General features: G+C 46.2%; 1 protein-coding gene across 1 annotated transcript in view; it reads right to left on the reverse strand.

The window, feature by feature from the left end:
* Window positions 1-6,117: 6,117 nt before the first annotated feature.
* Window positions 6,118-22,787, reverse strand: part of ppp1r13l (protein phosphatase 1, regulatory subunit 13 like) — a 29,201-nt gene continuing 12,531 nt past the window's right edge. The window contains exons 6-13 of the mRNA XM_043680839.2: window positions 22,509-22,591; window positions 18,032-18,404; window positions 15,447-15,943; window positions 14,501-14,638; window positions 12,873-13,006; window positions 12,004-12,170; window positions 11,652-11,851; window positions 6,118-6,864 (exon numbers count right to left, since the gene is read on the reverse strand). Coding sequence (XP_043536774.2) covers window positions 6,835-6,864; window positions 11,652-11,851; window positions 12,004-12,170; window positions 12,873-13,006; window positions 14,501-14,638; window positions 15,447-15,943; window positions 18,032-18,404; window positions 22,509-22,591 — 1,622 coding nt within the window. The 3' untranslated portion in view covers window positions 6,118-6,834. The remainder of the gene's footprint in view (window positions 6,865-11,651; window positions 11,852-12,003; window positions 12,171-12,872; window positions 13,007-14,500; window positions 14,639-15,446; window positions 15,944-18,031; window positions 18,405-22,508; window positions 22,592-22,787) is intronic.

A 22,787-nucleotide genomic window follows, 5' to 3' on the forward strand; every position in this document is an offset into this window, starting at 1 on the left:
CTTCTTAATTACCTATTGCACCTGCAGACTAACCTTCTGTGATTCTTGCACAAGGACATCCAGGTCCCTCTGCACAGCAGTGTGCTGCAATTTCTCACCATTCAAATAATAATCCTTTTTACTGTTATTCCTCCCAAAATGAATGACTTCACATTTATTAACATCGTATTCTATCTGCCAGACCTTTGCCCACTCACTTCAACTATCTCTGTCCCTTTGTAAAGTTTCACAGTCCTCTGCACATCTTGCTCTATCATTCATCTTATCATCATCTGCAAACTTTGACACACTACATGTGGACCACAACTCCAAATCATCCATGTAAATTGAGAACAATTGCAATCCCATCACTGATCCCTGAGACACACCACTAGTCACTGATTGCCAACCAGAAAAGCACTCATTTATCCCCACTCTTTGCTTTCTGTTGGTTACCAATCCTCTACCCATGCTAATACATTGCCCATAACATCTTGCATTTTTATCTTATGCAGCAGCCTTTTGTACAACACCTTGCCAAATGCCTTTTGGAAATCTAGATACACCACATCTACTGGGTTCCCATTGCCCACTGTACTCGGAAGGTCGTCATGGAGAGATAGAGAAAAGTATATAGATGTTGAGAGAGAGAAAATACTAGAAACATGGAATATGGAAGTAGGCTATTCAGCCCATTGAGCCTACTCTGCTATTCAATGTGATCATAGTGACTCAGTGGTTAGCACCATTGCCTTATAGTGCCAATGACCCAGGTTTAATTCCACCCCGGGCGAATTGTGGGGTTTTCATGTTCTCCCTGTGTTTGGATTTTCTCTAGGTGCTTCTCTCACAGTCCAAAGATGTGCAGGTTAAGTGGTGTGGCTATGCTAAATTGCCCATAGTGTCCAGGGATGTGTAGGTTACATGGATTAGCCAGGGGAAATGCAGGGCTACAGGGATAGGGTCATGGGTTGGGTCTGTGTGGGATGCTCTTCAGAGGGTCGCTGTGGACTTACTTGTTGGACCGAAAAGCCTGCTTCCATATTTTAAGGATTCTATCTTCCATCTCAGTGTGATACTCCTGCTCTCTATCCATATTTTTTTACACCTTAAGCTTCTCAAAATCTATATATTTATTTCTTAAATGCATTCACCCCCTCCCCCCAGCATTCTGGTGATAGACAATTCCACAGTTTCACCACCCTCTGATTGAAAAGATTTCTCCTCATCTCAGTCTTCACATAGCCTGAGACAGTGACAACCCCCCCACCCGCCACCCCATTATAGACCTCCTGGACAGAGGAAACGGCAATCTGAATCCAGGCTGTCTCGTCCTGACAGAATTATATACGTTTCGGTCATATTCCCTCTCATTCGTCTAAATCCCAGCGAATACAGACCCAGTTGACTCAATCTCTTTTCATAAAACAAACCTACCATCCCAGGTATCATTCAGAAAGAAACTGCATCTTGGTCAAACAGCATTGAGTCACACAGCACGGAAACAGATCCTTCAGTCCAACTCGAGAATAATCCCAAATTAAACTAGACCCACCCATCTGTGCGTGGCCCATAATCCTCCATGTTTCTTATTCATGAACCTATCCAAATGTCTTTTAAAATGTTGTAACTATGCCCACATTGGAAGTTCATTCCACACATTCTCCCCATGTCTGCGTGGGTTTCCTCCAGGTGCTCCTGTTTCCTCCCACAGAACAACGATGTACAGGTTAGGCGAATTGGCTATGCTAAATTGCCCATAGTGTTCAGGGATGTGCAGGTTAGGTGCATTATTCATGGGTAAATGTAGAAAAATGGGGAATGGTTTTGGGTGGGACATTCTTCGGAGGGTTGGTGTGGACACGGGCTGAAAGGCCTGTTTCCACACTGTAGGGATTCTGGGTGTGGGGCCGTACGGGGTGGGGGATAACTCAGCAATCGGTCAGTGGAACTGAACCGAGCAAGGACCTTTGTGGTGATGTGGTAGTGTCCCTACTTCTGGGCTAAGAAGTTCAAATCTCACTGCCCCCAAAAATTGTAAGATAATACCACTGAATGGGTCAATTAGGAAAATATCTAACTGACTTGAGCAGCACAAACAATCCTCCACATGACCACCCATTCTGACAATGCCCATCGATCCGATCAGCAAGCCCCCACCCTGCCCATTCACTAACCCACACTCTCCTTCACAGAAGGACACAAAACTCACTTCGAATTTCCTCACCTTTCCTTGAAGAAGACAGAGAAGTGGTAAGTAACATTTGGGCTACACAAATACCAGACATCACCAATAAGAAACAAGTTAACCACAAATCTTTGACATTCTGAATCACTGAATCACTTAGCATCACTGAATCCCTCCATCAATCAACATCCTGGGGGTTACCATTGACCAAAAACTCAACTGGACTCACCATATAAAAACAGTGGCTACAAGGGCAGGTCAAAGGCTGAGAATCCTGCAGTCAGTAACTCATGTCCTGACTCCCCAAAGCCTATCCACCATCTACAAGGCACAAGTCAGGAGTGTGATGGAATACTCCCCACTTGCCTGTATGGGTGCCGCTCCAAAACCACTCAAGCAGCTCGACACTATCCAGGGCAAAGCAGCCCCGTTTGATTGGCACCACATTCACTCCCTCCACCACTGTGTACTATCTACAAAATGCACTGCAGAAATTCAATGATCCTCAAACAGTCCATTCCAAACCCACAACCACTTCCATCTAGAAGGACAAGGGCAGCAGATAGATGGGAACAGCACCCCCTGCAAGTTCCACTCACCATCCTGACTTGGAAATATAACACCAATCCTTCACTGTCATTGGGTCAAAATCCTAGAATTCCCTCCCTGAGGGCACGGTGGGTCAACCCACAGCAGGTTGATTGCAATGGTTCAAGGTGGCAGCTCACCACCACCTTCTCAAGGGGCAATTAGGAACAGACAATATTGCCTAGCCAGTAATACCTATGTCTCACAAATGAATTTTAAAAACCAGCTCTGGTCATTTCTATTTCAGCAGGGTTAAGTTAGGAGTCCCAGCTGAAAATGAGTAGCTCCACTGGGTGTTAGCTGTATTCAACTGCCCATAGCCTTACCATTGACCAGAAGATCTGGCCCAAACGTAGTCAAAAGCCCTGAACTAGCATCCACCGGCACCCAAATAAGAAGGTGCATTCTCCTCTTCAAATAGTGGTTGTGGGATTTTTTTCAGCCACAGGGGAAAGACACACCTTCAATCGTGAGATCAAGGGTGAACCCTGAACACCAAATCCTTACCCTCCAAGGGTGAGCTTCTGGGATGTTGGACATTGGAACACCTCACGACAGCTCTGAAATAGTTAAACCGTGTCCTGTCAAAGATTGAGGCTACTGTAAAGTTGGCTCTTGGGATCTTGGTCTACACATAGCAGCTGTAACTCATGTACGCTAGTATGCTGAAAGATGGATTCACCACAGATGAGATAGGACAGGAAACAGGGCCGGGGGTGGGGGCGGTTACTGGTGGTGCAGGGTTTCCCAAGCTAGCAATCCCTCCGCCGCTGCAGTAACCTGGGATGGGACTGTTGGAACATCAATCTATTCACAGACGCCAGACTCTGAACTCTCTCCTGCTCTCCCCCACCTATCGCCCAGGGAGGAACAAGTGCTGATATGAAAATGTTGCAAGTTTAGCAAGGTCTCACTGTCCCACAGAGAGCTCAGTGAATTCTGTAATGCACATCAGCCACTTTTCTGTCCCTACCGAGCGTTCTTGGGTTTCGCGACGTCAGTCAGAAGGCTGACCACCTCCCCCTTCACATCCACCCACAGCCCCTCTACCCCCATCCCATCCCTTGACACAGCATTAGGCTCCATCATGATTCCACAACAGCTGTCAGAATGCTTAGCGAATCCTGGGTGAGGTTTAATAATTAAGGGAATCGCGGGTGACGGGGAAAAGGCAAGAAAATGGAATGGAGAGTTGGTCATGATCTTATTGAATGGCAGATTGGTTGAACAGCCTAATTCTGCTCCAATGTCTTATGGCCTTACACTGGAGCATCAGGAAGCAGAGGGGGTACAGATCAAAGACAGTTAGTAAACAGAAACCCAGATTAGGGAAGCTGAGGGGTTTTATTCACTCTGCAAGTTGTCATGAAATGGGCTACACTGCCCTGAAAGGATGATGAAACAGATTCACCAGGGACTTCATTATTGGGGTGGGAAGAAGGGACAAGGTGAGCAGAACTAACTGGTCAGTATTGTGTCAGCTGAATGGCTTGCTCCTCAGAATACATCTCTAGGATCAGGAAATAAACTGGGATCTTCCTGTGCAGCTCTAAATCCACTGCTGAAAACAGGCAAAGTGGGACACATGCACAGAGAATTACCTGCAGCATGGGTCACTAAGAGGCTGTGCCTGACAGAACAAGAGGGATGTCTTAAATCAAGTGTGTCTGTCATGTCCAAATGGAGAAGCTGCTGAATGGGCCGAAGGGCCAAGTTTAATCCCAGAGGCAACCGAGATGCTCCAGCTGACCAGGAGTCAGGGGTCTGACTCAGACTTCCAGCCCAGAGAGACAGACCTTAGCCTCAGAGATTAAATACATCTGGTGTGGCTCATTCCCCCTAAAGTCAGATTGTGGTTTCAAAGCCACACAAGAATGAAATTCCAGGCTTTCAAAATCTTCAGAGATGTTTCTCCCTGGTGCCCTGTTCAATCACTCCCAGAACGTGGACAACAAGGGGTTAAAAATGGAGTAAAGCTTCTTCTGCACCATCCCCATCAAACATAGGGTTCGCTAAAGCTCTTTCTACTCTTGAAAACAGAAAGTGACCTGAAAGTAAAGCTCTCTTTACACTGTCCCCATGAAACAGTCCCAGGATAGGGGCAGCACAGGGTTAGATATAGAGTAAAGCTCCTTCTACTCGTATAAACTGAAAGCTGCCTTTACACTATCCCCATCAAACTGTCCCAGGACAAGGATAGCAAAGGGTTAGATACAGAGTGAAGCTCCTTTTACAGTGTCCCCCATCAAACACTCCCAGGACAGGGACAGCATGGGGTTTAGATACAGAGTAATGCCTCAGTAATACCCTTCAGACTCTGGCCTGAGAAGCAGAGTTTGTGGGTTTAGTGCCTGCAAATTGGGATTAAGATTCAGAGGGGGCTATATGAGAGGGAGGATGCTGAGAGGATATTTCCCTTGGTGGGGGATTTGAGAGTGAGGGGGCACAGTTTAAAGCCATGGATGTCTTGTAGAAAATAAAGAGGGATTTTCTCTCCCAGAGGTTTGTTAGACCTTGGAGTCCAAGGTTCAAGAGGAGGAGGAGACTATGGGTTTGGGTGCGAGTGGAAAGTGGGGTAGAGGCCACAATCAGATTGGCCATAATCATATTGAATGGCAGTGCAGGTTCAAGGAGCCGAATGGCCTATTCCTGCACCTAATTTGTATGTCCCTATCCTGCACAAGACGTTTACAATGTTGGTTAGAATACATTCAAGTTAAGGACTCAGGACTGGAGCTTAAATCATGTACCTGCAGTTAAAATGCATGACTTTTAGATATTTTTCAAAATGTGGGCATCGTGGTCAAGGCCAGCATTTGTTATCCATCCCTAATTGCCCATTGAACGGAGTGTTTGCTTGTGCCAGAAAACAGTAAAGAGTAAAAGCATATAGCTGTGGATCTGGAGTCACAGAGGCGGGACCAGGTTAGATTATCTTCCCTAAAGGCTATATTAATGAACCAGACAGGTTCTTAAATGAATCGATCATCGCTTCATAGTCTCAATAGTGAAGCCAACCTTACATACCAGATTTCTTAATCAAATCCAAATTTCTTAATCAAATCCAGCCATGGCAGGATTTGAACCCACAGATCCTAAGCATTAGCCTGGATTACCAGTCCAGTATCATTAGAACCAAGCTATCTTTCCACATGAGAATGAATCGTTGGCTGGGGGGTTTTGGGAGGTCAGGATGATGGAGATACAGCTTCTGTGCCTTCCCATACAAAAGTCCTAATCAATGGTGTCTCTCATCTAAAGACCCAAATTACGGGTAATTTCTTGGTTGACAATTCTCTCTGCTCGGCTCTATTTCTCTGTCTCCATGGGATTGAAACCAAACACAAATCAAATGAAATTACTGCAGCTCTGTGAACATTTTAATATCTGTATAAAGCATTAAAACAGTCAAAAACACTCCAACAAGCACTGTCCCTGACCACTAGCTGTGCGATCCGGTCAGTGGAAGAGAAAGGGAGGAAAATACAAATGAATAAAAAAAAAGAGCTTGTCCCCAGTGGGAATGGAATAAGGATTTAATTTCGATTACATCCAGCTCATTTACAAACGCAACGTCCTTGAAAAGTTCATCATTGTGTGTCACAGGCTGTCTCGATGGAAACGTGGATGGATAATGAGAGTAACCACCTTCCTCCGAAAGGGGCTGTCATTCAGCCAAGAATTGCAGGATGAGATGAGGAGTTAAATTGGAATCCTTTGATCTCAAAAGGTTTGTTACATTGTGATCAATAACCAAACTAGGAGTTGTGGCACTGCCACCATGTTGCAGTATGGCATGCGAATGGGGCTCAGTTATTGCACTGCCAGTTGGGTATGTCATGGAACTCAATGGGCTGAACGGCCTCTTTTCCATGCTCCCACGACTCTACAAATGTGCAGGATGGCAGCTGACAGTCTGAAGAATGGAAATCTTGTCGTTCGGTAGCGTTCCCACTCGGAATTCCGGACCAGCAGGTCACCCAGCATTGGCTGACTGTCCAAGCTGCAGCACCCGGCGTTCCCACTGCCGTCAGACGGAACTGGTGCAGTCTGTCCACGGAGAGGACGCGATCCCCCTCCTACACTGCTGGCCTCACTCTAGGAAACAACTGGAAAACAAACAGGGTCCGTTAGAAAGGACAAGTATCTATATAGCGCCTTTCACAATCTCAGGACATCCCATGGGTAGCTCAGTGGTTAGCACTATTGCCTCACAGCACCAAGGACCCGGGTTCGATTCCACTCTCAGGCGCTGGTCTATTTGTAGTTTGCACATTCTCCTTGTGTCTGCATATGTTTCCTCCCACAGTTCAAAGATGTGCATGATAGGTGGATCGGCCATGAGAAATTGCCCCATAGTGTCCAGGGATGTATAAGCTAAGTGGCTTAGCCACAGGGAATGCAGGGTTACAGGGATAGGGCATGGGGATAGTTCTGGGTGGAATGCTGTTCAAAGGGTTGGTGGGACTTGATGGGCCGAATGGCCTGTTTCCATACCGTAGGGATTCTATGAAAGTGCCATGCAGCCAAAGACATCGCTGTTGTGGTGCAGGTGACAAGACTGGTGGGACATGCATAGCAAGATCCCCCAAAACAGCCTTCCAAGAATCTGTTCCAGTGAAACATTCTGTATTAAATCATTTCTCTCTCTCTCTCTTCCCATAGATTTACCGGAGCAACAGAGTATTCTTCCTAACAGCACACGGGCTGTACTCAATACCCCCACTGACCCACCCAGTGTATATGAAATTGGTCAACACTACCCTCCAGGGTAGTTAGGGAGAGGCAATTTGTGTGCTACATCTCCCAGTCACATGAAGAGACATGTTCATGGTGTCAGCACTGTGCCCTAGCACGTGACCAAGGGCATAAAGGCCTCAGACTCCATCTTACTCCAGGGTCACTCGAAACATGACACTATTCAAATCACACTCATTTCCGACCTTATAGCATTAGTCCTGACACTTGTGTCTCTGAAGAATGTACCTGAAGAATGAAGGAGCTGTTTTTGTAAGGTGTGTTCAGGAGGGTTTCCTAACTTAGTACGTTGACAGACCGACGAGGGGAGAGGCCATTCTAGACTTGGTGCTCAGAAACGAGCTGGGGCAGATATCAGATCTTGTGGTGGGAGAGCATTTGAGATAGTGACCACAACTGCCTCACATTCTACATAGCTATGGAGAAGGAGAGGATTAGACAAAATGGGAGGATATTTAGTTGGGGAAGAGGAAACTATGATGCAATTAGACATGAGTTAGGAAGCATGGATTGGGAGCAATTGTTCCATGGTAAAGGCACTATAGACATGTGGAGACTGTTTAAGGAACAGTTGTTGCAAGTGATGAATAAATATGTCCTGAGACAGGCAAGAAGTGGTAAGATAAAGGAACCTTGGATGACGAGAGCGGTGGAGCTTCTCGTCAAAAGGAAAAAGGTAGCTTACATAAGGTGGAGGAAGCTAGGGTCAAGCTCAGCTCTAGAGGATTACAGGTAGGCGAGGAAAGAGCTCAAAAATGGTCTGAGGAGAGCCAGGAGGGGGGCACGAGAAAGGCTTGGCAGAACGGATTAGGGAGAACACAAAGGCATTTTACACTTATGTGAGGAATAAGAGAACGGTCAAAGAAAGAGTAGGCCCGATCAGGGATAGCATAGGGAATTTGTGTGGGGAGTCTGAGGTGGTAGGGGAAGTCCTAAATGAGTTTTTTGCTTCTGTCTTTACGAAAGAAACGAACTTTGTAGTGAATGAAACCTTTGAAGAGCAGGTGTGCATGCTGGAATGGATAGAGATAGAGGAAGCTGATGTGCTGAAACTTTTGTCAAACATTAAGATTGACAAGTCACCAGGCCTGGACCAGATTTGTCCTCGGCTGCTTTGGGAAACGAGAAATGCAATCGCTTCGCCACTTGCGAAGATCTTTGCATCCTCGCTCTCCACTGGAGTCGTACCTGAGGACTGGAGAGAAGCAAATGTAATTCCTCTCTTCAAGAAAGGAAATAGGGAAATCCCCGGCAATTACAGACCAGTAAGTCTCACGTCTGTTGTCTGCAAGGTGTTAGAAAGGATTCTGAGGGATAGGATTTATGACCATCTGGAAGTGCATGGCTTGATTAAATGCAGTCAACACGGCTTTGAGAGGGGCAGGTCATGCCTCATAAACCTTATCGAGTTCTTTGAGGATGTGACTAGAAAGGTTGATGAAGGTCGAGCTGTGGATGTGGTGTATATGGACTTCAGCAAGGCACCTCATAAGGTTCCCCATGGTAGGCTCATTCAGAAGGTCAGAGGAATGGGATACAGAGGAACTTAGCTGTCTGGATACAGAATTGGCTGGCCAACAGAAGACAGCGAGTGGTAGTAGAAGGAAAATATTTTGCCTGGAAGTCTGTGGTGAGTGGTGTTCCACAGGGCTCTGTCCTTGGGTCTCCACTGTTTGTAATTTTTATTAATGACTTGGATGAGGGGATTGAAGGATGGGTCAGCAAGTTTGCAGATGACACAGGTTGGAGGTGTCATTGACAGTATAGAGGGCTGTTGTAGGCTGCAGCGGGACATTGACAGGATGCAGAGATGGGATGAGAGGTGGCAGATGGAGTTCAAACTGGATAAATGTGAGGTGATGCATTTTGGAAGGTCGAATTTGAAAGCTGAGTACAGGATTAAGGATAGGATTCTTGGCAGTGTGGAGGAACAGAGGGATCTTGGTGTGCAGGTACATAGATCCCTTAAAATGGCCACCCAAGTGGACAGGGTTGTTTAGAAAGCATATGGTGTTTTGGCTTTCATTAACAGGGGGATTGAGTTTAAGAGTTGAGAGATCTTGTTGCAGCTCTATAAAACTTTGGTTAGACCGCACTTGGAATACTGCGTCCAGTTCTGGTCGCCCTATTATAGAAAAGATGTGGATGCTTTGGAGAGGGTTCAGAGGAGGTTTACCAGGATGCTGCCTGGACTGGAGGGCTTATCTTACGAAGAGAGGTTGACTGAGCTCGGACCTTTTTCATTGGAGAAAAGGAGGAGGAGAGGGGACCTATTTGAGGTATACAAGATAATGAGAGGCATAGATAGAGTCGATAGCCAGAGACTGTTTCCCAGGGCAGAAATGACTAACACGAGGGGTCATAGTTTTAAGCCAGTTGGAGGAAAGTATAGAGGGGATGTCAGAGGTGGGTTCTTTGCACAGAAAGTTGTGAGAGCATGGAATGTGTTGCTGCAGCAGTTGTGGAAGCAAGGTTATTGGGGACATTTAAGAGACGACTGGACATGCATATGGTCACAGAAATGTGAGGGTACATACATGAGGATCAGTGGTCAGCACAACATCGTGGGCTGAAGGGCCTGTTCTGTGCTGTACTGTTCTATGTTCTATCATTTGTGCTTAATAGTTAATTGTAATAAGTACCTGTCATACCTTTCAATGTCCTGTTATCTGCATCCAGTTTATGATCAAGGAAATAACAGCACTGGAACATCAGGTTAAATGCCCCATTGGAGATAAATACATACCAAAATGTGTTAAAATAGTTGACACGATAGCTGGGTACCTTCAGTAAAATATTTTCCAATGCTATTCTAAGGAGCTATTCTCTAATCTATGGTGGATTTGATTTGATTTATTATTGTCACATGTACCCAAATACAGTGAAAAGTTCTGTTTTGCATTCAGTACATACAAAGATCATAGGGTGATTGAACAGAGGGTGACTGGAGGATGGACCACAGACAAATCTCAAAAGAGACTCCTTTCAAGATATAATCTATTGTACCTCAGTAACTAGACTCAGGTCACATTAACTCTCAGGCAGGCTAACTGCGGAGGAGGTTGAGAGGCAACCTTATAGAAGTTTATGAGATAATGAGGGGTATAGATAGGGTTAATGGTAGATGTCTTTTCCCCTAGGATGGGGGATTTCAAGGGGACACATTTTTACGGTGAGAGGAGAGAGATTTATAAAAAGACATGAGGGGCAAATATTCTTTTACAGAGTGGTTTGTGTGTGGAATGAACTTCCAGAGGAAGTGGTGGATGCGGATACAATTACAACATTTAAAAGACATTTCAATAAGTACATAAATAAGAAATGCTTGGAGGGATATGGGTCAGGAGCAGGCAGGTGGGAGTAGTTTATTTCATCACTATGTTTGGCATGGACTGAATGGGTCCATTTCCATTCTATTTGGCTCCATAACTCACTAAGAGATTGTTACGATACACTTTGGTCTCCTGATGCTTCACCCAGAGACTGTTATAGATCAGACTGCCAGAGTTTTGGTCTTGCTCATTGATCAACCCTTACATATCCAATACCTTGTACAAGATGTGGGCCAAGTCAGCAAGGTTCACATTTCATGAAGTAATTAAGATCTGAAACTTAACTGCTTTTATTCAGGGTTTTCAGCACCTGTAGTTTTTGCTTGTGTATTTTTAAATTGGGGATGGATTTGAGGGGCAAAAATGGTGGCTCTGTGATTTTAGAATCCAACCGAGGGGAGCAGAGCCTGTCTGTCTGTGTGCAGTACCTCCTCAGTACCGCATTGCAACAACCATGCACAAGCAGGGATTTAAACCTCAAACCTTCAAACTTGAGGGGTGAGTAGGCTACTCCCTTGCAACCACTAAATGGGAACTTTACCAGGACCCAAATATGTAACAATGCAGACACTGCCTTCTTAACTGAAGAGAAAGTCTCAGTTCCAGCAACTGATGAGCCATATGGCTTTCTGGTGCCATCTGGTGAAAAATGCAGGCATTGGCAATTTGACTGGCTCAATCCATGATGTCTCACAGAGGTGAATTGTTGGCTAATCATCCCTGCCTAACCTCACATGAGGAATAGCACAGGATCCTCACACAAAGGGAAGAGAAGGGGATGCGAGCAAGAGAGCAGAAGCACTTACCCCAAGGAGGTTGTAGGGGACGTAACCCTCTCGGCCATAAAGCGATGCCCACCACCAGTTCTTCTCCTCTTTGTCCCCTCGCTGCAGGATGGTAATGGTCTCGCCTTCATGGAAGGAGAGCTCGTCGTTGTTCTCAGCCTCATAATCCCATAGCGCATACACCACAGCACTGTTCATCATCCCAGCTTGCTGCTCAGCACCTTCGAGGGGAAAATAAAATGGGAGGGTGAATAGAAGGCAGAGGGAGAACCACAGATGTAGGGGGGGGGGGGGGGGGGAAGAGAAAGTGAGGGAGACAGCAGGAGGAAGATAGATATGAAATGGCTGAAAATGTGGCTGAAACCGTACTCACTGAACAGAAATCGTGCACATTCCTCGTAACCATCCAAGTACCGGTCACATTTCTCTGCGGCCGTCTCTCCATCACTCAGAGTTGTTGAGAAGATGGCTGCTCCCTTTTTCACCAGGAAAGTGCAGATTGCCAAGTCATTACAGGACGCCGCACAGTGCAGGGGAGTCCTAAGCAGAGAGAATGACCCATCAGGTAACCACCAAAACCTCCATGATCCTAATCCTCTCTCATCAGGGCAATCCTCTCCCTTTCTGAAGGCATCAGCTGCTGCTGAAGCACACTGCTCTTTGAGAGTGCTTTGACTAGCTATTAATACTGTAGGAGGCACTATACCTAGGCAAGGTCCCTAACACACACACACACAGTTTGTCACCAGTTTGATAAGGAACAGAACCCCTGTCTGGTTCCCCACTCTCTCCATCACAAGACCAATCAAACTCTGATAGAGAGTAACTAATTTGCTACAAACGAAGGACCAATCTCAGGAACGTTGTGTACACCTCTGGCTGCGATCACGTGTACATCACTGATTTTTAACCCTCCACCATTTTGGGCTGTGCCTTCTGCTCTCTGGACTCCGAGCTCTGGAATTACCTCCCTAAACCTCTCCTCCTCTTTCTTCCTTTAAGGCTCCTTTTTCCTTTTGGAAAACTTCCCTCTTCCACTGAACAGCGGGACACCAATCCCAACGTCTCCTAACGGAACTCCATCATAAAATCTCCTGTGAAATGCCTCCTGATGTTTTACTGCACTGAAGGTGCTACATAAACGCAGGTCTGTGCTGGAGAATTCATTCACCAGCTGACCCAAACAGGGAGCGCAGCTGAATGGACGCAGAAGCCTTTTTTTTGGGCAGGGTGGAGACTAACCATCCGTAGCCATCGGCTGCGTTGATGTTGACTCCAAAGTTGACCAGAAACTCGACGATGTCATAATGGCCACCACACACTGCATTGTGGAGCCCAGTGATGCCCTCGTCATTGGACTGGCTCGGGTCATCCATCTGAAAGAGAAGAGAGCGGTGTGTCAGGTCACTGAGTGGGAGGAGGCAGGGGACACGAGCAGTTTCTAACCCAAACCTCAGGCCACCTCTACCCCCAATACACCCAGAAACTTAAGAGTTCTAGAGATGTACAGCACAGAAACAGACCATTCGGTCCGGCCGACTCGCCCATGCCGACCACATATCCGAAATTAATCTAGTGCCATTTGTCATCATTTGGCCCATATTCCCTCTAAACCCTTCCTATTCACGTACCCATTCAGATGCCTTTTAAATGTTGTATTTGTACCAGCCTCTACCACTTCCTCCAGCAGCTCATTCCATACATGTACCACCCTCTGCGTGAAAAGCTGCCCCTTTGGTTCCTTTTATATCTTCCCCTCTCACTGTGCCCTCTAGTTTTCGACTCCCCTAAACTGGGAAAAAGACCTTGGCTATTCAGCCTATCCATGCCCGTCATGATTTTATAAATCTCTATAAGGTCATCCCTCAGCCTACAATGCTCCAGGCAAAACAGTCCCAGCCTATTCAGCCTCTCCCTGTGGCTCAAACCCTCCAACCGCTCAGACAACCTTAAATCTTTTCTGAGCCCGTAAGTTTCACAACAGCTTTCCTACAGCAGGAAGACCAGAACTGCACGCAGTATTCTGAAACTGGTCTATAATCTCACCACTGCAGATTTAGTTAGGTTTCTTCAGGAGGAGCCAGTTCTGAAAACTGGACCCAAGTAAACTCTGAGCTTTCCCTGCTGCAGAGCGCGCTTGTGGAGCCCTTGGGAAAACTCCCTCAAAGGCTGCAGTCTGCCCAAGCACCAGAAGGGGTCAGTGGTGTTCTATCAGACAGACAGTCAATGAACTGATTGCTGCTGCAGACCTCTTACCAAAAAATATACAGCAAACTATGTTTTAACGGGAACCTTACAAACTCTTGATAAACTAGCAAAGCTCATATACCTCAGTACTGCAAAGTTAATTAACCTTGAAGTCTTTCATAGTAATCATCTATTTCTTTACCTTTCTATTCTATGAAGTAATGCTTAACATTTTAACACGTTCCTCTATTTTTTAACCTAAGCTTTTGTTGTACTTAGGTACCCAAGATGGCATCATGTGTGGTGACATTATACAGTTTTCACCGTACTCCTGTACTTGAGTACACGTGACAAAGTCTAAAATCTATCGTGATATCTGAGTAGACGGTTGAGGATACAGGTGAGAAGATTCTGTACCACTGAGTTTTATTTAAGGCAAAGTCGCATTATTATTTAAGTCACTTATGCTGTATATAAGGTATACCAGTAATGTGTGTACCCCCACATTACGTTTCTATTACTGAGGGTTTTTACACTGATTAGGTGTAACCTCTTGATTATCTGGAATATTTGATCAATTGGCACATTCCTGGTCCAATAGTTACTGGTGAGTAAGTACCTCCAGGGAGGGACAAGGGCTTAGTCAAAATTCTAAGGTGGAGGAACAATGAATGTCAATTCACCTCGAACACCACTCGCTTCACCACCTCCAGCTCCCCGAGTAATGCAGCGTCCAGCAACACCACTAAAGGATTCAGCCGTGCTCTCATCTTTGTACTCGGTTCAGAGCTGTCTCCCTGCTTTAGAATTGAACGCTTCACCTAGAAAAAAATCCAGAGAGAGAAACAAAATCAGCTCAGCCTCTCCTTGCGCCACTGGAACGCTCACAGGGTAAAAGCAAATCAGCACAAGTTTCATCATGTCATGTTACTTTGCTTTAGGCGCCTAATCATAGTCCCAGAGAGGGAGACAGTTCAGACTGTTACAGACCAGACTAGGGACTGGAATCCTTCATAGATCTGATTGCATTTTCCATCGAAAACCATAGGACAGGTATAGCATGGGGTTCAATAGACTAAAGATCTCTCGACTCTTTTAAACTCAAACTAAATAGAAACCTCTACACTGTCCCCATCAAACACTTGCAGGACAGGGACAGCACCGGGTTAGACACAGAGTAAAGCTCCCTCGATCTACACTGTCCCTCATCAAACACTCGCAGGACAGGGTCAGATACAGAGTAAAGCTCCTTCTACACTGTCCCCATTAAATACTCCCAGGAGAGGGACAGCACTGGGTTAAACAGACTAAAGTTTCCCACCCAGCATTATGCCTTTGTCACAATCTGCTACAGCAGGGTGATAGTCAAGGTCAGAAGGAATAAAAGAAGTGGGCCATTCAGTCCATTGAGACTCCACTTCTAACCCAACAGCCTGCCAGAGTCTGCCAACTTGGCACTGAATCAAGGGTGCACCCAACTGATATTGGACTGGACCTGGTAAAACCACTTCATATGGAACTGCGTCACAACCAGTAGGACCAGGGGAGACAGGAGAGAGCGCACGTGAGAGATAGACAGAGCAAGATGCACAGAGGAGGTAGGAGCACGGAGTCAGCAGCTGAACTTACGGGTAATGTGGAGGGCGATGATGGAAATTCCAGTATCGGGGTGGGGAGATTTGGGGAGGGGTGAGTGTCCGAAGTGGGTGAGGTCTGTGGCGAGCTGGGTAAGGCACTGCCTTCGGCAGGTTCCTGATGCTTTCGCTGGCTGGCCCCGCTGCGAGCGAAGAGCTTGGTGAGCTGCTGGTACAGGCGCGCTTGCTTCTGCATGGGGACCAGCTGCTGCACTGGCTGTTCGATGGATGTCCGCCTCTTCAGGGGGCGCGGAATGGCAGCTCGGATACGCATCAGCTCCTCCATGTCCTGGATAGCCTCAGAGTCTGGCAGGGAGACCGGCTGTAGGCGTGTGGGGGACAGTGGCCGGGGAATACTCTCCGGATCAGGAGAGTCTCCAGGCTGCAGGATGTTGGCGATCTCTGTCTCTACCTCGCCCATCTCTGCCAGAGGAAGGTGGGAGTGCATGGCATCCAAGGGCAGAGCTGAGAAATCGGGCACCTTCCTGCCAACTGTGACAAAAAGAGAGGCAGAAAGAGAACACAAAAACACAATTAACTACAAGCCATCAAAACATAACACTGACTAATTCCAGTCTCCACTCCTCAGAACATTCCCCCGACTTTTCTCCATCATCCACATCCGTCTATGGTGGCTCAGTGGTTAGCACTGCTGCCTCACAGTGCCAGGGACCTGGGTTCGATTCCCACCTCGGGTGACTGTCTAGAGTTTGCACATTCTCCCTGTGTCTGCATGGGTTTCCTCTGTGTGCTCCGGTTTCCTCCCACAGTCCACAGATGTGTAGGTTAGGTGGATTGGTTGTGCTAAATTGCCCGTAGAGTCCAGGGATTTGTAGGTTACTTGAATTGGCCATGGGAAATGCAGGATTACGGGGATAGGGTGGGATACACTTTGGAAGGTTGGTGCAAACTCAATGGGCCAAATGGCCTCTTGTTGCACCAAGGATTGTCTGATTCTATTCTATGAACACAGCAAATTCATGGATATAGCTGCAAAGAGAAGTCATATCAGACTTGAAACATTAATTCTGTTTCTCTACAGAGCTGCCAAGTTCATCCCACACACTCATTTTATTTCAGTCTGCCAGCATCCGCAGCATTTTGCATTTGTTTTAACTCAGAAGAGTTCACAGGTGAGGCAGGGCAGTCGCTCAGAACACTGGCTAACATTCCAACCTCTCGACTAACCTCAAACACAGACTAACTGGTGAATCGGCTAGCGAATATTGTGCACACAATGGCTCTGTGTTCTCTCTCACATCAGCAGAGGCTATCACTTCAATCTTATTTCATGGATCTGAAGCCATTTGGAGTCACTGAGAGGATGTGAAGCACACTGTACGAGTAGGGCGAGGCATGAAACACATTAAGCTGCCGCGGTACAAGTCTGTGGGTTCGAGTGCCACCAGAGACACTTCAGCTGAGTGCCAGGGCCAAGAGAGCAATGAACCGCCCGATGGTCAGGACTGAGGGTGGGGGGGGGGGGCGCCGGCGCCACATTGTCCAAGGGTCTTTTTTTGTTTAGGAAGTGGGATGGAAGTGGTCACCCCTCGAGTGAAACACAAATGTTCCTGTGGCTGTTTTGTCTCCCTGGGTGGCAATAACGATTTCCAAACCAGCGTCACCCAAAAGAGAATAAATATACGAATCATCTGACCATTTGTCACAATGCTGTCAGCGGGATCTTGCTGTGCACACAATTGGCTGCTGCACCTTATGCATTAAAATGCGCCATTGATTCATACAACCGGAAACAGACCATTCGGTCCAACCAGTCCATGCCAACCAGATTTCCCAAACTAAACTAGTCCCATCTGCCTACCTTTGGCCATATCCCTCCAAACCTTTCCTATTTATGTACTTATCCAAATGTCTTTTATTTGTTGTAACTGTCTCCACATCCACTTCCTCTGGAAGTTCATTCCACAAATTAACTCCTGTGAAAAAAATTGCCCCTCATGTCTATTTTAAATCTTTCTGCTCTCACCTTCAAAATATGCCACCTAGTCTTGAAATCCCCCACCCTAGGGAAAAGACACTTGCCATTCACCTTATCTATACCCCTCGTGATTTTAACATCTGTAAGATCACCACTCAACCTCCTACGTTCCAGTGAAAAAAGTCCCAGCCTATCCAGACTCCCCCTATAGCTCAAACCATTCATTCCCGACAACATCCTGGTAAATCTCTTCTGAAGCCTCTCCCAGCTTAATAATATCCTTTCTATAACAGACCAACCAGAACTGGACACAGTACTCTGGAAGAGGTCTCACCAATGTCCTGTACAACCACAACATTACATCTAAATTCCTTCACTTAAAGGTCTGAGCAATTAAGCCAAGCGTATTAAACGCCTCCTTTACTACCCTGTCTACATGTCATACAAACTTCAGAGAATTATGTACCAAAAGGTATTAGGTATCCAAAGGCATTCAAGTGGTCTGAGGTGCCTTTAAGATAGTAAATGATGCTAGAAAGGAAATGATTCTCTCTCCAATCTCCCTCCCTCCATTCACCACCACACCCCCCCCAAAGGTGGCTCAGTAATATCTGGACGGAGATACACAGTCACAGACTCACCTTCCGCTACTGGCTGAAGCTGTGGGTATCTCATCGTTGGAGGGGCAGCAATCTGGCCATGAGGGAGCCTGGCCCCAGCGGTCATCCTCCCCCGGCCTTGTTTGACAATGGTGGGTCTGATCAGCACTGAGAGAGGCAGGACGTTTCTGCGCTCCTTGATGGACGAGGGTCGGGGGTTGTGTGGTGGCACATTGGTCCGGGACACGATTGGGGATGGCAGATTGGGCCAGGGGCTGTGCTGGGGGGAGCTGAGCAGTGGGGGTCTCCTCTGCTGCTGGGCTGTCTCATGTCTCCAGTGGAGTGGAACAGTCCCCTTGGGTAAGGTTGCATATATTTGAATCGAATTGAATGCCTTGTTCCTTCCTCCTGCAGTCTAGGGGGTAGAGAGAAGACGGAGACACAAAATTAATTCACTTTCTCCTCATCCATCACAATCCCTTTCCAGTCTCTGTATGAAAGCATTTCCTTGTCCTCAGATTTGTTTTTGGCCCCTGACAACAAAGAATTGCTGCTTCTCCAGAATTACGCTGCACCCCTGGTGTGGGAGCTTACAATGACCAAACTGTAAGCGGCTGTAAGCTTCCCTCATCGCCATAATGACCAGATTTCAAATGCATCCCAAAGCGCTGTAAAAATGCAAGCCCTTTCCTGAAATTGAAACCCATCGCCTTGCTTCCCTGTCCCAGGGCTCAATCAAATCTGGTGATCGTCAATGGAACCTCACTGCTGATCGTAAGACCATAATCGAGAAGGTGGCCGGTGGAAATGAAGGAATAAAAACAAAAATTGCTGGAAAAACTCAGTAGGTCTGGCAGCATTTGTGGAGAAAGAAAGCAGGGTTAACGTTTAGGGTCCTTTCTTCAAAACTCAGAATGAAAGAGTTTCCTGAGAATTCAGGAGGGTTACTGGGAGACAAAAGGATTCTTGGCCTCAACTGAGTAGCCCACCCCTCCCCCAGAAACCACTGCTCGAAAAGGTGATGGAACAATCACAATGAGGAGGTAGCATTAACATCACAGGATTAGTAATATTTTCCCCTAAGAATTTGTACTTAAGAAGTTGTTTTTAGATATGCTTGTGCTCAAGCTGGTACAAGTGGTGACTTGTAAATCTTTCACTGTTTGAGTTTGTGACTATAAAGTTAATTAAGGAATTAAGGATTAATAACCCAGAGGTGCAGGCTAATGCACCAGAGACACAGGTTCAAATCCCCCCACAGGTGCTGGTAGATTTAAATTTGGTTTATCAATGGGAAGTTGATGGCCTAGTGGTATTGTCACTGGACTGTTAATTCAGAGACCCAGATAACATTCTGGGGACCTGGGTTTGAATGCTGCCCTTGCAGGTGGTGGAATTTGAATTCTATAAATATCTAGACTTAAGAATCTAATAACTACTATAAATCCATTGCCAATTGCCAGGAAAAACCTATCTGGTTCACTAATGTCCTTTAGGGAAGGAAATCTGCCATCCTTACCTGGTTTGGCCTACATGTGACTCCAGACCCACAGCAATGGGGTTGACTCTCAACTGTCCTCTGGGCAATTAGGGATGGGTAATAAATGCTGCCTAACCAGCAATGCCCTCAGCCCATGAATGAAAAATATCTAGAACTGAAAGCAAGTCTCAGTGATAGTAACTGTGAAACAATCGATTGTTGTAAATGGATGTTTATGAATGTGCTTTTCAGGTGAGGAAATCTATTCTTAACAACAAGACCTTTGTGAGACTCCAGAATAGGCTGCTCTGTTCCTCAAACCTGTTCTACTCTGCTAGCTGATGTGCCTCAACTCCACTTTCCTGTTTGTCCACCCTCCCTTATTCCTCCATGGCAGCAGACTCTCAACTGCCCTCTGGAAAGGTCGAGCCAACTACTGAGTTCAAGAGCATCTAGGGAAGGGCACGTAATGACAGACTTGCCCAGTGACATTCACAAAAGCAGAAATGAAATCAGACGGCCATGAGATTAATTGGATAACTCCTTCAAAAAGGACCAGTGTAGATAGGTTGGTCTAAATGGTCTCCTTCACTCAAGTCAACTCTTTCCAATCCCATTGAGGTGGACGGTTTGAGGGAACTGAGCCAATTCATTGCTGCATGCCTAGGTTTGGATCTGTCTGATCACCTGGTCCCTTTGATGCACGCGCACAGCAAAAACGTGACAAGTGTTTAATCCTGGACAACATCAAGCATTGGGATATTTAAACAATGAAGCACACCCATTATCCCTCTCTCTGCCCACCACACCCTCCAAGTGTCAGATACTGGGTGTCAGCACCATAACTCCATGTTAATTACAGGAGCGAGTATTCAGATACAGGGTGGAGTGTTCAGTGATAATTGCACCTAATGGATTTAATCTATCCCAGTATTAACACAGTGAGGAATGGGTCTTCGCTTGCACAGGGGTTTGCTCACTTCACCTCAACGGTGGCTCCCTGTTGGTTTCTATGTTCCATCACATTTATAGCTCCTAAGGTATCGAATCAGACCGTGCATTCGTGCAGCAAGACCTGGACAACATTCAGGCTTGGGCTGAAGGGACAAGGGACAAATTCAACAAACAAGGGCCAGACACTCAATGCTATCATCTTTGGATCCATCATTAGCAACACCCGGGTGATCCTGCTGATTAGAAACCAAACTGTATAAAAACAGCAGCAAAAGCAGACCAGAGATTGGGAATATTGTAGTAACTCATCTCCTGTCTTCCCAAAGCCCATCCACAATGCACAAGTCAGGAGTGTGATGGAAAACTCCCCACTTGCCTGGATGGGTATAACCCCAACAACACTCAAGAAGCTTGACACCATCCAGGATAAAGCAGCCCACTTGATTGGCACTACACCCACAAACATCCACCCCGTCAACCTCAGGTGGTAGCAGTATATACTATCTACAAGATGCGCTGCAGCAACTCATTAATCTCCTTAGACAGCACCTTCCAAAACTCATGATTGCTTCTGTCTAGAAAGTTAAAAATCACAACACCAGGTTATGGTCCAACAGGTTTATTTTGAAGTACAAACTTTCAGAGCGCTGCTCCTTCGTCGGGTAGCTAGTGGAGCAGGATCATAAGAGACAGAATTTATAGTAAGAGATCATAGTGTCATACACTGATCTCTTACTATATTGAACAAGCCTAGATTGCTGATGAAGGGCTTATGCCCGAAACGCTGATTCTTCTACTCCTTGGATGCTGCCTGACCAGCTGTACTTTTCCAGCACCACACTCTCTACTGATCTCCAGCATCTGCAGTTCTCACTTTCTCCTGCTGTTTCTATCTAGATTTGTTCAATATATCACATCAGTGTATGACACTATGACCTTTGCTAAAAAAGCTGTGCCCTATGATCCTACTCCACTATCTACCGGATGAGGGAGCAGCGCTCCAAAAGTCTGCACTTCCAAATAAGCCTGTTGGACTATAACCTGGTGTTGTGTGATTTTTAAACTTTGTCCACTCCAGTCCAACATCGGCACCTCCACATTTGCGTGGAAGGAAAAGGTCAGCAGAGACATGGGAAAACCACCCTTTGCAAGTTCCCCTCCAAGCCACTCACCACTTAACTAGGAAATAAACTACTGTTCCTTCAGCGTCGCTGGGTCAAAATCCTGGTCCTCCCTCCCTAATAGCATTGTGGGATGTCCCTACATCATATGGATTGCAGAGGTTCAAAAACACTACTCACCACCATCTTCTCAAGGGGCAATAAAAAAAGAACTTGCCAGCAAGATGCTGATCCCAGGAATAAATTGAAAGAAATGTACTGTGCTCAGCTCCAGGCAATACACCTCCAGAAGGGCATGTGAGCCTTAGGCAGGGTAAAGCTACTATGCTGACCCATCCGGAATGGGATTAAAGGGGTGAGACAAGGTGGCGCAATCCTGGTTTGTATTTGCTCAGCTTTGGGAAGGTAATTGAGATGTTGAACCAGTTTGATATATCAGGGACGAAACTGTCCTGTGGTGGAAATACAAAATATACATTGCGTGGGGATGGCATCAGACAAGATGGGCCAATGGAAATCTGGACCTCTGTTATGGTGAAGTGAATTTTGAGGACTTATAATGAATGGAATTTTATTGGGCAAGAGAGCCAAAGGGACAAGGAGTAGTAACTGGAGTTAAAATACAGATTGGTCGCAGTACAAAAGGATCTGTCATATTCCTGACACTGATATTCATTGTTCTGCAAGTACATCCCAACTCTATTAGGAAGCAACTTTCATTAAACATTCTGCTCTTCCCTACTGTCATTATTACAACTTATTGCTGAAAATTCATCAATTCTCATGTGGAATAAACCCCAGTTTTTAATTCTTTTGCTATTCATCAAATTTATAGGAAGCTTACATTGCCTGTAAATAGTGAGGATCCCTCCCCCGACAACGTAACTGAATTGAGAGACAGGCTTGTGAGGCCAAACCCGTTGTCCTTCAGCAACTGGTCGCTCTGTTACTGGTCAGGACTCACCTTGCTTGGGATAACTGCCAAATCGAGGTCTGTTTGCCTCCAGCTCCCTTCGTGCTTCGCTGTGCCCCAGTTCTGTTCATGCTCTGCAGTGACACCAAGAGACAAACACCCATTAGATTTTAGACGTTGTTCCCTGGCCAGCATCTCTGCCTCAGGCTTGCTGCAGTGTTCCAGTGAAGCTCAGCGCAAGTTTCATTAGATTAGATTAGATTACTTACAGTGTGGAAACAGGCCCTTCGGCCCAACAAGTCCACACCGACCCGTCGAAGCGCAACCCAC

Source organism: Chiloscyllium plagiosum, unplaced genomic scaffold (genome assembly GCF_037043375.1).
Source record: "Chiloscyllium plagiosum isolate Xiang-an unplaced genomic scaffold, Cpla_swu_hap1 HiC_scaffold_47, whole genome shotgun sequence".
NCBI classification, from domain to species: domain Eukaryota; kingdom Metazoa; phylum Chordata; class Chondrichthyes; order Orectolobiformes; family Hemiscylliidae; genus Chiloscyllium; species Chiloscyllium plagiosum.